The sequence below is a fragment of the Syngnathus typhle genome, linkage group LG1 (genome assembly GCF_033458585.1).
Source record: "Syngnathus typhle isolate RoL2023-S1 ecotype Sweden linkage group LG1, RoL_Styp_1.0, whole genome shotgun sequence".
Taxonomy (NCBI): domain Eukaryota; kingdom Metazoa; phylum Chordata; class Actinopteri; order Syngnathiformes; family Syngnathidae; genus Syngnathus; species Syngnathus typhle.
In genome coordinates, this window is record NC_083738.1 from 29,095,270 (window position 1) to 29,108,176 (window position 12,907).

General features: G+C 60.9%; 1 protein-coding gene across 3 annotated transcripts; it reads left to right on the forward strand.

Moving 5' to 3' along the window:
* The first annotated feature begins 210 nt into the window (after positions 1 to 210).
* dennd4c (DENN/MADD domain containing 4C) lies at positions 211 to 12,308 on the forward strand. 3 transcript variants are annotated; one of them, XM_061275187.1, is made up of 32 exons: positions 212 to 554; positions 2,036 to 2,341; positions 2,424 to 2,676; positions 2,769 to 2,838; positions 2,912 to 3,081; positions 3,147 to 3,388; positions 3,873 to 3,939; positions 4,015 to 4,073; positions 4,160 to 4,304; positions 4,513 to 4,688; positions 4,749 to 4,849; positions 4,925 to 5,152; positions 5,546 to 5,691; positions 5,794 to 5,924; positions 6,233 to 6,365; positions 6,463 to 6,669; positions 6,764 to 6,892; positions 6,977 to 7,115; positions 7,206 to 7,286; positions 7,582 to 7,695; positions 7,764 to 8,713; positions 8,811 to 9,000; positions 9,362 to 9,459; positions 9,553 to 9,728; positions 9,796 to 9,948; positions 10,029 to 10,215; positions 10,278 to 10,388; positions 10,679 to 10,816; positions 10,917 to 11,034; positions 11,204 to 11,360; positions 11,435 to 11,499; positions 11,599 to 12,308. In XM_061275187.1, exons 2-32 carry the CDS (start codon positions 2,046 to 2,048, stop codon positions 11,733 to 11,735), a joined length of 5,367 nt encoding a protein of 1,788 aa, XP_061131171.1. In that variant the 5' UTR covers positions 212 to 554; positions 2,036 to 2,045; the 3' UTR covers positions 11,736 to 12,308. The 3 variants fall into 3 exon arrangements, with proteins under 3 accessions (XP_061131151.1, XP_061131161.1, XP_061131171.1); XM_061275167.1 differs by having other exon boundaries at positions 211 to 554; positions 5,546 to 5,924; XM_061275177.1 differs by having other exon boundaries at positions 211 to 554; positions 5,546 to 5,924; positions 7,585 to 7,695.
* Positions 12,309 to 12,907: the final 599 nt, after the last annotated feature.

The following is a 12,907-nucleotide window of genomic DNA, read 5'->3' on the forward strand; positions in this document are numbered from 1 at the left end:
ACTTGTGTCCATTTGCCAGTCTGTACTTTAAGGAATCCAAACACTACGCTGTAATGAAGACTGACAGCAGAATGAGAGCGCCACTTTCCGCGGCGCACTCAGTCAGTCAGTCGTTAAGTGACCAAGTAATCAATTGACTTTTATCGTGGAAATCCAAAGGTGCATTTCCGCTATGCGACTTTACTTTGAAATCCCAAACGGGAAAAAGCACAGTCGCTAACTTGACGGAGTCTATGCCCGCCTATCTCGCTTTCCTCTCTGCTTGTCGAGTTGAGTCGACTCTGCTCTGGGCGGTTCCGTCCGTCCGTGGCCCGCCCGAAGAAAAGCGCAGCAGCAACAGAACGACCAGCGCCGCGCACACAAACATGGCGCCGGCGTGAAAAGTGTGGCGAACTTGAGTCACACCGCCGGCGAACTTTCGTGAGCGAGCGAGCGAGCGAGCGAGCGAGCGAGCACCCCCGCTCGAAAGCCCGCCCGCCCCAAGTACGGAACTTGGAGCGAGTTCGACGACAGCAACTCGCTTCCATGTCAACGTCGTCCCTCGTAAACAGCCGGTAAGTAGCGAGCCAGCCAGCCAGCCAGCCAGCCAGCCAGCCAGCCAGCCAGCCAGCCAGCCAGCCAGCCAGCCAGCCAGCCAGCCAGCCAGCCAGCCAGCCAGCCAGCCAGCCAGCCAGCCAGCCAGCCAGCCAGCCAGCCAGCCAGCCAGCCAGCCAGCCAGCCAGCCAGCCAGCCAGCCAGCCAGCCAGCCAGCCAGCCAGCCAGCCAGCCAGCCAGCCAGCCAGCCAGCCAGCCAGCCAGCCAGCCAGCCAGCCAGCCAGCCAGCAGCGAGCGACCTCTTCCTACCTATCGACCTAACCAGTGTCCGCTTGAGCGAGTTCCGAGTGCAGCGAGTCGGCACGGCACGGCGAGCTTTTCGAACAACTTGTCGCTTCTCGACGCCGAGTGGAGACAGCCACGTATCCACAAGCGCACCATTGTCTTTCGGGGAATGCTGTTTAGTTCCTTCTCTTACGGTGACCTCGGGCGGGTCACAGGAGAGAACCGTACAAGCGCTAGCAAAGTAGACAACGGATGAGCAAAGATCCATTTGATGGAAGCTTTTACAAAGACTAAACAGGCTTGACGTACAGTGCGCGAATAAGTCGATTCATGCTTGAAATGTGCAAAAGGCCAATGCTGGTGCTTGGGGGCCCGATTCCCGAACCGCGTCGCGTCGTTGCGGGCTCTCCAATTGTGCTTCGTGCCGTGACGTGACGTGAGGCCAACAGTAACAAACGTGTCCGAGGCCATTGAGAAAAGAGCGCCTCCAAGGACAATGGCCAGCTTTGAATGGGTGACAGGTGTTACGGACAGGAACGGAAGATGTTACCCGCCGTTGCAAGGTGACCAAACGCCGGCACGTTTCAGCAGGTGACCTCCGTCGCCCGCCCCTGAAGTCAGACGCGTTCAGCTTGGATGCGCCATCGCAATGGTGGAAGCTTTTGGATTTCACCCACTCTGTGTCTGCGGCTCTCAATGCGAGTGCGCCACGTGCTCTTTGAAAACAACCGAGCAAAAGCCTTTCGTCCTTCCACGTTCCTTCAGACTCGATGACTTTGAGAAAGTCCACCCCCTTTCCTTCTTTTGATGAATGCGCTGCCGTTTTGCTCGCCAATGGTTTTGCGCTCTCTTGTCAGCAAGACCCACATGACCCCATTGTGACTGAAATGAAACGAAATCAAGACTCGGCCTTTGTATGACCTTTTGACCTTCCGCAGCGATGCCGAAGGCTCGTGTGAAATAGCAGCTGACATTTTTAGGAGCATTTTGATGATGGTTTTTTGCAGCATTTCGACTTTTGTCCATTCGGCGTGGGAACGTGCGCTGTTGTTTTGGGCTGATGTCCAGTTTTTGAAAAGAGCGATTCAACCTTTGTGACGACTGGGAGAAAGGACCCCCCCCAAAAAGAGGGCCAACTCTTTTTTCTCCCCTACCCCGGCGGGGTAGCTCCTGCTTCTCCCGAGCGCCTTTCTATTTGCTGCGTGGTCTTTTGCAGGTGAGCCACGATGGAGGACAAGGGCCACCGCGTGAGCGACTACTTTGTGGTGGCCGGCCTGACGGACACGTCGGCGCCGCTGGAGCTGGACCTTTCCGAAGCCAAGGGGAGCGGGCCCAAAGCTCCCATCACCGACCTGGCCGTCATCAACAGGTCGGCGGGCGAGGCCGTGCCCGAGGGCTTCACCTGCGTGGACGCCACCCCCGGCGGCCTGCCGGCCAACCTCAACCACGGCAGCCTCAAGAGCCCCGAGCTCTTCCTCTGCTACCGGCGCGCTCGCGGGAAGCCGCCGCTCATCGACGTGGGGTAAGGCTAAGCCAGAGCTTCGGCCGCTTCTTTCTTTGCAACTATTTGTCCTATGCTGTCCTGACGCGCCCTTTTGCCTCAGCGTTCTGTACGAGGGCAAGGAGCGCCTGATCCAGGGCTGCGAGGTGATCCAGGCCACGCCGTACGGCCGCTGCGCCAACGTCAACAACAGCTCGGCCGCCTCGCAGCGCATCTTCGTCACCTTCCGCCGCGCCGCGCCCGTGCGGCCTCAGAACTCGCTGGCCGTCACCGACGTCTGCGTCATCGTCGGCAGCAAGGGCGAGACGCCGCCGCACACCTTCTGCAGGGTGGACAAGAACCTCAACTGCGGCATGGTGCGTGCGCGCCGGCCGGCCGGCCGGCCGGCCGGCCCGGGAAAACGCCGCCGCCGTGCGTCCGGATGACCCTCCGCCTTTTTCACTTTCAGTGGGGCTCCAGTGTCTTTCTGTGTTATAAGAAATCCGTGTCGGCGTCCAACTCCATCACCTACAAAGCCGGTGAGTCCCGCCCCACGGGGCACGCTGGACACGTGTTCCCCTGACGCCACCGTGGCCACGTCTTTGACTCCAGGCCTCATCTTCCGCTATCCGGAGGAGGACTACGAGTCTTTGCCCCTGTCCGAGTCGGTTCCTCTCTTCTGCTTGCCCATGGGCGCCAAAATCGAATGTTGGGCGCCCAACACCCGAGACCCTCTGCCCGTCTTCTCCACCTTTGTGTTGACCAGCGGCTCCGGCGAAAAGGTGACTCGCCTCCGTCGGCCTTTCCTGAGCAAACGGCCAGGACTCACCAACGCGTTGGCGCTCAGGTGTACGGTTCGGCCGTCCAGTTCTACGAGCCCTACCCGGCCAACCTGCTGAGCGAGAAGCAGCAGATCCACCTGGGCCTGCTCACCAGCGTGGAAAAGAAGCCGGTCCCCGAGCGCGCCCTCAACGCCAACAAATGCATCTGCCTCCTCTCCCGCTGGCCCTTCTTTGAATCCTTCCGCAAGTTCCTCATGTTCCTCTACAAGCTGTCTGTCTCAGGGCCGCAGCCGCTGCCCATGGAAAAGTGAACCTCTTCCGTCCACACGCATTTCCATTTCATTCCTGGCGTGTGCTCACCGTCCGTCCTTCCTTCCTTCCTTCCTTCCTTCCTTCCTTCCTTCCTTCCTTCCTTCCTTCCTTCCTTCCTTCCTTCCTTCCTTCCTTCCTTCCTTCCTTCCTTCCTTCCTTCCTTCCTTCCTTCCTTCCTTCCTTCCTTCCTCCCTTCCTTCCTCCCTCCCTCCCTCCCTTCCTTCCTTCCTTCCTTCCTTCCTTCCTTCCTTCCTTCCTTCCTTCCTTCTTTCCTTCTTTCCTTCTTTCCTTCTTTCCTTCTTTCCTTCTTTCCTTCTTTCCTTCTTTCCTTCTTTCCTTCCTTCCTGCCTTCTTTCCTTCCTTCCTGCCTTCCTGCCTTCTTTCCTTCCTTCCTGCCTTCTTTCCTTCTCCCTCCCTCCCTCCCTCCCTCCCTCCCTCCCTCCCTCCCTCCCTCCCTCCCTACCTCCCTCCCTCCACAGGCACATCGCCCACTTCATGCACAGCGTGTCCTTTCCGTCCCCGCAGAGGCCTCGGATCCTGGTCCAAGTGAGCTCTCGTTTGTTCTGCTGCCATTAGATCCGTCTGCCTTTGCCCGCTTTCGACTGCCATTTTGTTTCCAAGCTTTCGGCGCACGACACCTTGATCCTCTCGCAGCCCGTTTCGACGCCTTTACCCCTCAGGTAGGCCGGCTGCCTAATGTACGTTCTTTTGGCCTCCCTCCCTCCCTCCAAGCTTCCCTCACCGCTGCTCTCTTCCTCCCCTCCAGCGGGGCCGACTACGGCACCCTCTTGATGAACCTGGGCTCGGAAAACTGCGCCACCTTGCTGCACTTTGTCCTGCTGGAGAGCAAGATTCTGCTGCACTCGCTCCGGCCGGCGGTGCTCACCGGAGTGGCCGAGGCCGTGGTGGCGGTCAGTAAGGCTTGGCGTGCGTATGCTTTCGAGGAGAGCTCGCCAAAGCAAAGTGTGAGGTGTGAGCGGCTGGCTGGCTAACTGCCTTTTGTCTCTCTCTCTGTCTCGCTGTCTCTCTCTCTCTCGCTCTCTCTCTCTCTCTCTCTCTCTCTCTCTCTCTCTCTCTCTCTCTCTCTCTCTCTCTCTCTCTCTCTCTCTCTCTCCTCAGATGATCTTCCCCTTTCAGTGGCAGTGCCCCTACATCCCCCTGTGCCCGCTGTCCCTGGCAGGCGTCCTCAACGCCCCGTGCCCCTTTATCGTGGGCGTGGACTCCCGCTACTTTGACCTTTACGACCCGCCGTCGGACGTAGTCTGCGTCGACCTGGACACCAACACCGTCTACTTGTACGTTGGGCGCGCTCCGACCCGCTTGGCCTTTCTCCGACAAGCGCGCTCTCTGCGCAGGTCCGACGAGAAGAAGCACAACAACTGGAAGAACCTCCCCAAGAAGCCCTGCAAGACTCTGCTGGGCTCCCTGAGCGCCTTGCACCGCCAGCTGGCCGCAGGTACAAACGGAGCCAGAATGCCGCCGCCGCCGCCGCCCGCTCGCTTCTCTTCCTCCCCCCCCTCTCCTGTCTTAGTTTCAGTGCGACAAACGGGTCTGTCGGCGGCGGCGGCGGAGGACGTGACGCCCGTCGAGGCCGACTTCACTTGGCTCAAGAAGAAGACGGCCTTGGAGATGGAAATCCAGGAGGCCTTTCTGCGCTTTATGGCCTCGGTTCTGAAAGGCTACCGCTGCTACCTCAAGCCCATCACCCAGGCGCCGTCCGACAAGGCCACGGCCGCCGACTCCCTCTACGATCTGCAAGGTAAATCTGCCCTTTCCGGGCGGGGACCTTTGCGTCCCTGCCATCGGAGCAGACTCAAAGCTAGGGAAAGTGGCATCAGGTAACGCCAGCCTTGGCAATCAAGCCAATCCAAAAAGCCAGGAGAATGAAGATGAAAAGGCCGGGTCGGCGGCCGGGTCGGCGGCCGGGTCGGCGGCCGGGTCGGCGGCCGGGTCGGCGGCCGGGTCGGCGGCCGGGTCGGCGGCCGGGTCGGCGGCCGGGTCGGCGGCCGGGTCGGCGGCCGGGTCGGCGGCCGGGTCGGCGGCCGGGTCGGCGGCCGGGTCGGCGGCCGGGTCGGCGGCCGGGTCGGCGGCCGGGTCGGTCACGCCATACGAGGCCTTTGGATTCAGGCAATGTCATCCTCTGCCCGCGCAGGTTTTCTCAAAAGCCGAGAGCGCGCTCACCACAAGTTCTACTCGCAGCTCACCAAGACCCAAATCTTTATCCGCTTCATCGAGGAGTGCACCTTTGTCAGCGACAAGGACACGGGTTTGGCCTTCTTCGACGATTGCGTGGAGAAGGTGAGCGGCCCCCCGGTGGCTCCGCTCTTCCAAATGGCCAAAATGGAGCAAGTTTTTTTTCCTCTCCGCTACCTTCTGGTGTCGTGGTACGCTCGGGCGCAGGTGCAGGGAGAATGGTCGGAGGAGGGCCGACTCTTGGAGCTGGACGAGTCGCAGAAGAGCGAGCACACCGTCTTTGTGATGCCGCCCGAGCCGCCGTCCGAGGGCGGCCGCGACCCGCCCCCCAAATATACGTGAGCCGTCCGTCCTCCGAGCCCAGATTATGGCTCCGTTGTGGGCGTTCCGTAGCGGCAGCTACCGACCGCCGAAGAAGAGAGAAAGGCTCGCTCCAAAATGGCCACGAAAAATACAATTGCTACTATGAAAGGGCTAAAATTCAAAATCAAGCCAGTAAAGCGCTTTTGGAAATGTGGCAATTTTGAGACGAGCTGAAAGGTGTGGGAAGCCACTATCGATTGCCCGTCTCAAAAGTAATATTCTTTTTGGATTTGCGAGAAGACTCCATGAAAGCGCTACTAACCGCTCTCGTTTGAATGGACAGTTACAAAGGTTTCCCCCGGCTGAGGCTGGAGCTCTTTGAGCGTCCCGGAGAGTTGCGGCCGGCGATCAGCAGCAGAGCGGCGGGCGCCAGTCTCGCCAGCAGCCCGGCGCTCCTGGCCAAGCGCACAAAGCAGGTGGCGTGCCGCCGCCGCCGCCGCCGCCACTCGGGCTCCTCCGCCTCCAACCCCTGCCTGCCTGCCTGCCTAACGGCATGTGCCTGCCTGCCGCCAGGAGATCAAGCTGGCCTCCAAAATGGCCAAGCGCTTCTCCAGCGACCCTCAGCTGTGGGCCCGCTGCCTCTTCAGTCACTGCTACAGCCTGTGGTTCATCTGCCTGCCGGCCGCCGTGCACCTGGCCCGCTCCAAGAGCCGTGCCATGCAGCAGGCCTACAACGTGCTCTTGAAAATGAGGACCACCGAGGTGGAGGTCTTGGACGAGGTTCGCCAGCGGACACGGCGCCTCGGCTGGGCTGGGCTGGGCTGGGTTGGGGTGTGCTGGTGTCAGCCTCCTTTCTTTCTTCCCTGTGTGTCAGGTGTGTTACCGGGTGGTGATGCAGCTGTGCGGCATTTGGGGTCTACCCGTGATGGCCGTGCGCGTGTTGGTGGAGATGAAGAGGGCCGGCGTTCAACCCAACGCCATCACCTACGGCTACTACAACAAGGTCCCGACTGCTCCGCGCCGCTCGCCGAGGCCACGGCAGCGCCGGCGAGCCTGAGCTTCTTGAGCGCCCTTCTCCCCCCCGCAGGCCGCCTTGGAGAGCCCGTGGCCCAGCCGGAACCGCGGCGGCCTCTTCATGTGGACCAAGCTCCGCAACGTCCTACGCGGGGTGGCCCAGTTCAAGCAGGCCGTGCGCCGCCGCTCTTCCCCCGGGAAGGGAAGCGCAGGTGGGTCGGGTCGGGCTCTGCGCCAGCTCCTCCCCACCAGAGGGGGCCGCCACGCTTCACCACGCTTTTGTTCCCATCCGTCTACGGCAGGAGGCGCATCTTCGGACCGCTGCGGCGCCGACGGCGCAGAGGAGGAGCCGCGTGACCGACATCCGGCGCCACCTCCAGCAGGTGGGAGCCGCCGCCGCCGACACAAAGCGCTTTGAGCGATTGGCTGGTATTCCCTCGGGCTCAATTGTGACGTGGCAATTCTCACTCCTGTGTAACTTGTACTTTGCTCGGAGACAAACGGCTGCCGGTCCGTCGAAAATATCGGGACCGATTAAGACCTGCTTTTAGGAGAGGCCGACTGACAGAGGCCAGACAAAAGTCAAACAACCAAAATCAAGCCTTTTGAAAGCCCTCCAAACGAGCCGAGCTAAGTAAGTCGAATGAAGAATACGTACCAAATGTGTGTCGGATGAAGCAGGAAGCGACGGCGCCGCGGCGGCGACCGCAGCAGAACCTCCCGGTCCCGTCGACGCGCACGCGTCTGTTCCCAGCATCGTCAGATTGTCCACCGGGAGCAGCCCCGAGTCAGGTGAGAGACGAGGAAGACGAGGCGAGGCCTTTGGCTCCAAACTGGACATGACCAGAAGTGTTCCGCAGCCAAAGGCGACTCGTTCCGGCGGCACGGCAAAGCGGACGACGCGGCGCCCGTCGTCCCCGACGCCGCCTCGCTCGCTGCGGCCGACCAGCCTCAGAAGCGGCGCGAGAAAGCCCTCGCCGAGCGCAGCAGGAGCTTCAGCGCCCAAACGAGGGCCGGAATGCTCTCGGAGAAAGGCGTGGACCGGCTCGGCGCCGACGCCCGCATCCTGGCCGCCGCCTTTTCGGCGGCACGGAGCGCGAGCGGCCCCGGCGCCGCGTCCAAAGCGCTTTTCCGGGACTTGGAGGAAGAAGCTTTTCCTGAAGAGTTTCAGGGCCTCGTTTCCCCGGCCCGAGAAGAAAGCGGCGGTGGCGATGGCGGGAAGCTGCCAGACAAATGCGGCGGCGGCGGCGACGCAAAGGAGGAGGAGTCTGGGGCGCGCCCCGTCAACCTGGAAAGGGCGGATGTGGAGGCGGGCGCCGACCCGCTTTCCCTCCTGGCGTCGGAGAGCCCAGAGCCGGCCTCCGTCGACGGCCTGGAGCCCCTCGAGCCGCCCGCCGTCGTCGTGTCCCGCAACCTGGCTGAGGAAATCGAAATGTACATGAGCCTGAGAAGCCCCCCGGGCGCCGGCGGCAAGTCCGAGCCACCCCCGGAGCGCAGGTGCAGCCTTCCCGGCTCGCCGGCCGAGGCCCCTCGGCCCCGGCCCGCCGGCTCCGCCCTGGCTCGCTCCAAGACCTTTGCGGCAAAGAGCCAGCCCCCCGCCGCACCGTCCTCGACCCTGGCGCCGCTCACCAAGTCCTCCCAGGGAGGCTCGCTGGGCTCGGTCATCAACTCCATTTCGGCCATCAAGATGGACAACTTGCTGTCGGGCCCCAAAATGGATGTGCTCAAGTCGGGAATGAAGCAGGCGGCCAACGTGGCCAGCAAAATGTGGGTGGCCGTCGCCACCGCTTACTCCTACTCGGACGATGAGGTGAGACGGGGCCGCCCGGCCAGATGCGTTTGTTTTTTTCCTCCCTTCCCCCCCAAAGCTGCCCGCCTTTCTTCCGACTGGCTTCTTTTTCCCGCAGGAAGAACAAGGTCAAAGCGGAGGAGGTTTCCCCGCCAGCTTGGACGAGCACATGTTGCCCGACGCAGAGGACGAGCCGGAGAGAGGCAGCGGCGGCGGCGGCGGCGCCGACCTGCATTTGGCGGCCAACGGCCTCAACCGGAGCTGCGCCAGCATCGGCAGCGACGCGGGCCGAGGGATGCGGCACGCACGTAGGCGACTGGCGCGAGACTCGCCTTTGAACTCGTTGCTTTCTTTTATTTCTCACTTAGCAAGTGGAATTGGGGAAAATGGAATTGTTTTGCTTCAAATTTGGGGCCGCGTCAGATTCCTTCGTGCTAAAGCGGAGCAGATAAATGACGGCCATTTTTGCCGACAATGAAGAAAGACTGAGAACAAAAGGCCGTTGCGAAGAACAAACGAAAGGTTGTTTTTCAGCGACACGAGCGGCGATACCATGCAAAAGCCATTTTTGGATTCTCATCCCTTTTGATTACAGACCTAAACCCAAGTTTGAGCGGGGCAAAGTGGAGGCGGGTTAGGGTTAGCGCTCACCGTCTCCTTTTTCGGCAGATGCCAGCCCGGGGCGAGCGGGCGGGGCCCCCGACTCGTGCCACCGCGCCTCCTCCTCGTCCTCCTCCTCCAGCATCTTCCAGAACTACGCCTTGGAGGTCAAGAGCGCAAAAGGCTTTCACGCGGCGGCGGCGGCGGCGGCGGCGGCGGCTCACTGCTTCTCACGCCAGCCTGGTCCCCTCCCCCGACAGGTGCTGATGTCCAGCTGCTCGCAGTGTCGCTCTTGCCAAGCGCTGGTGTACGACGAAGAGATCATGGCGGGCTGGACGGCGGACGACTCCAACCTCAACACCAATTGCCCCTTCTGCCGCGCCGCCTTCCTGCCCCTGCTGCACGTGGAGTTTCACGACCTGCGCGCCGTCGGCGGGTGGGTGCTCAAAAGAAAAGCCGGCGTTTTTCCGCCCGGCGCTCATCTGGCGCCGTTCTGCCTTCAGCTTCTACTTGAATCCCGCTGCGTCCGGAGACAGTCTGCACAGTTCGGGCGGCAGTGGGCTCCCGACGACGCCTGGCGACGTGAAGACGCCAGGGCGCGCGGCTCTCCCTCCGGAGGAGGCTCTGGCCCACAGTAGTCCCGGAACACATCAAAGGTAAAGACGTGGTCGTCGCTGTCGGGAAGCCGAGCCGAGCCGAGGCGGTCAAAGTCAGTCAGCGTTTCTCCCCTTTCCAGACTGGTTCCGGAGCCGGCGCAGTCCGACCCGCTGGGTCTCCTGGCGTCGGCCAAAAGATGCGGCGGCACGTCGCTGACGCGCAGCAACAGCGTGGGCGGTCCGCTGCAGAGCCTGGACTCCTCCCCTGCGCCGCCCGGCCACGGCCTCTCCACCAGCAGCCTCCCCGGCAGCCTGCGCGAGGTTTCGGTGGGTCCCAAAAGGCCCTTCCGTCCCACACGCTTTGCAAACTAACTGTGGCCAACCCACAGGATGGAATGGCAGGCAAAAAGCCGGACCCCCGCCCCGTGTCGGTGCCGTACCTCAGTCCCTTGGTGCTGCGCAAGGAACTGGAGACGCTTCTGGAGAACGAGGGAGACCAGGTGAGTTGGCTTTGCCCCTGGACCGCCTCGTCATCTTTTCTCCTCCGTCAAACAGAAGGTCAACTTCAAGGTAGTTTTTTTTTTTTTTCCTTGTCGTGAAATGTCCAAGAAGGTTTTCTTCCGCAATTGTGCAAAGCGGGCGGGGGTGTCATCCGAGGTCTCGCAAGCCGGGAGAGCCCGCGCACGTTTCCCCCCCCCCCCCCCCCCCTCTAAGCGTATATGTATCTCGGCCGAAAAGAGTCAGTCGGGCGCCGTTGTGACCCCGCCCATCCGCCGCTGTGGCCCAACAGGTGATTTACAGTCACAAGTTCCTCAGCCAGCATCCCATCATCTTCTGGAACCTGGTGTGGTATTTCCGGCGCTTGGACCTGCCCAGCCACCTCCCCGGCCTGGTCCTGACCTCCGAGCACTGTAACAACGGCACGCAGGTAGGTAGATGCTGCCCCCCCGGCCTGGCCCGGCCCGGCCCGGCCCGGCTTTTGTCTTTTGCCGCTTCTCGCCCGTTTGTCCCTCCCTTGCTCCGTCCAGCTGCCCCTGACCTCGCTGCCCCAGGACAGCAAGCAAGTGTACGTCCAGATCCTGTGGGACAACATCAACCTCCACCAAGAGGCCGGAGATCCCCTTTACCAGCTTTGGAGGACCTTGTGTGGGTGAAAGTTTGAAGGACTTGATTTCAGCAGAAAAATGTGCCGATAGTTGTCTCAAAGAGCTTAACGCCGCCGTCGCCAACATTGCGCCCAAACGGCGACGACGACGCCCGCATCGAAAGCCACCCAATGGCTTGCGTCGGATAAATATTGGCCTTTTTTTTTTAGTGGAAAAGAAGGGGACCTTGGCCCCCAGCGATCACCAGGAGACGCGCACGCTCCTCAACACCATTGTGCGCAACATCCAGACCAACGACGTCTACGGCCCCATCAACCTGCTGATCCGAGAGCTCAAACGTCGCCCGGAGGACGGCCAGCGGCAGAGGTAAAAAGGCGTCCCCGCCCCGCCCCGACTCGTCCGTCCGTCCGTTCGTTCGTGACCTAACCCTTCTTTTTCAGGAGCATCTATAGAGAAATATTATTTCTCTCCCTTGTGGCGTTGGGGCGAGAGAACATCGACGTAGGTGAGCGAATGTGCCCGGCCGGCCGGCCGGCCGGCATTGTGCTGCTCCCCCCCCCCACACACACCTTTTTGACCTGGCTTTTCCCACCCACCCGGGCAGAGGCTTTTGACAGGGAGTACCGGCTGGCCTACGACGAGCTCAGCCCGGAGCAGCTCCGGCTCCTGCGCCGCATGGACGGGCCGCCCGGCGCCGGCGTCAGCTGCTGCCTCAAATGCTTTGGCACCCTCTTCATCTGATCAGGGAAAGCCGTTTGTTCTGCGTCCGGCAACAGCGTGCTCGTTTTTTCCTCACTCCAAAGACAACTGGGTGCACGGGTCGCGTGTCGTCGTCCCCCCCCGCCTTTCCACTCGCTTTGATCCACGTCTTAATGAATTCTCAAGTCCTCGTCAGCTCGCCAAAGAAGCAGACAATCGCTAATTACAAGTCGGCAGCCTGTTTAGTTGTGCCGGGTGCTGAAAACATTCCACGGCGAGCGAGCGAGCGAGCGTTGCGCTGGAGAAGGAGCACGGATGTAACCAAGCAAACACATTCCATTTTCCAAACGGATTGACAAGAAGATGAGCCGCCGCCGCCGCCGCCGCCTCAAAGTCTTAACTCGTTTGTCCTCTCAAACACACAAAAACGACTTTCTCTTATTTATTTTTGTAGTCTCGCTCTTGCTGTCATTCTAATCACTTTTTAAAATGGCTGTTGAATGAGAGATTTCAAGCTGTAGTGATTTCTCAAAAGTGATCTCTCACCGTCCTGTGGTAAGGAATTGAATGTCGACCTAAAAATTAGCTGCAATAAACAAGTTTGTGAACCATCAAGTTGGTCGTATGTGCGACAGCAACAAATCGAAAAGTGTCCTTCTGGTCGAGTCTGTCGACTGCGTTTAATATTTCACCGTCGTGTGGAGCGCACAGTTAAGAAGAAGGCGGGCGTCGCAGACATGTCCCAATCAACAACGACACGTCACAGACGCACGCCCACGCAAAAGGTCACGCTGCACTTCGACTCGGTGACGTCAACGAGTGTGGTCAAGAGCTCCCACCCAAAGCAGTCGCGGTTAAGCACCTGCAGGCTGCAGCAACGAGTAAGAACGGAGTCAAAGACGAATCCGCTTTGCGGGCACACCACGCAGGTATCGAGGCAGCGACGGTAAACGGATCGCGACATGCTGAAGGACCTCCACGCGATTGCGGCACCCGATCGATAACTGTACAAGTGTGCAAAAGTTTGGAATGAGCCGCTTGCTCTCGGCTCGGTTCGGCCGCGACGTCCGTCCGTCCGTCCCGCTGCGCTGCCCTCGCTCGCCGCTTGACGTCGTCCAAAGCCTTTGCGCTTCGACCCTCCTTCCTTCCTTCCTTCCTTCCTTCCTTCCTTCCTTCCTTCCCTCCCTCCCCCTTTTCCTTCCCTCCCTCCCCCT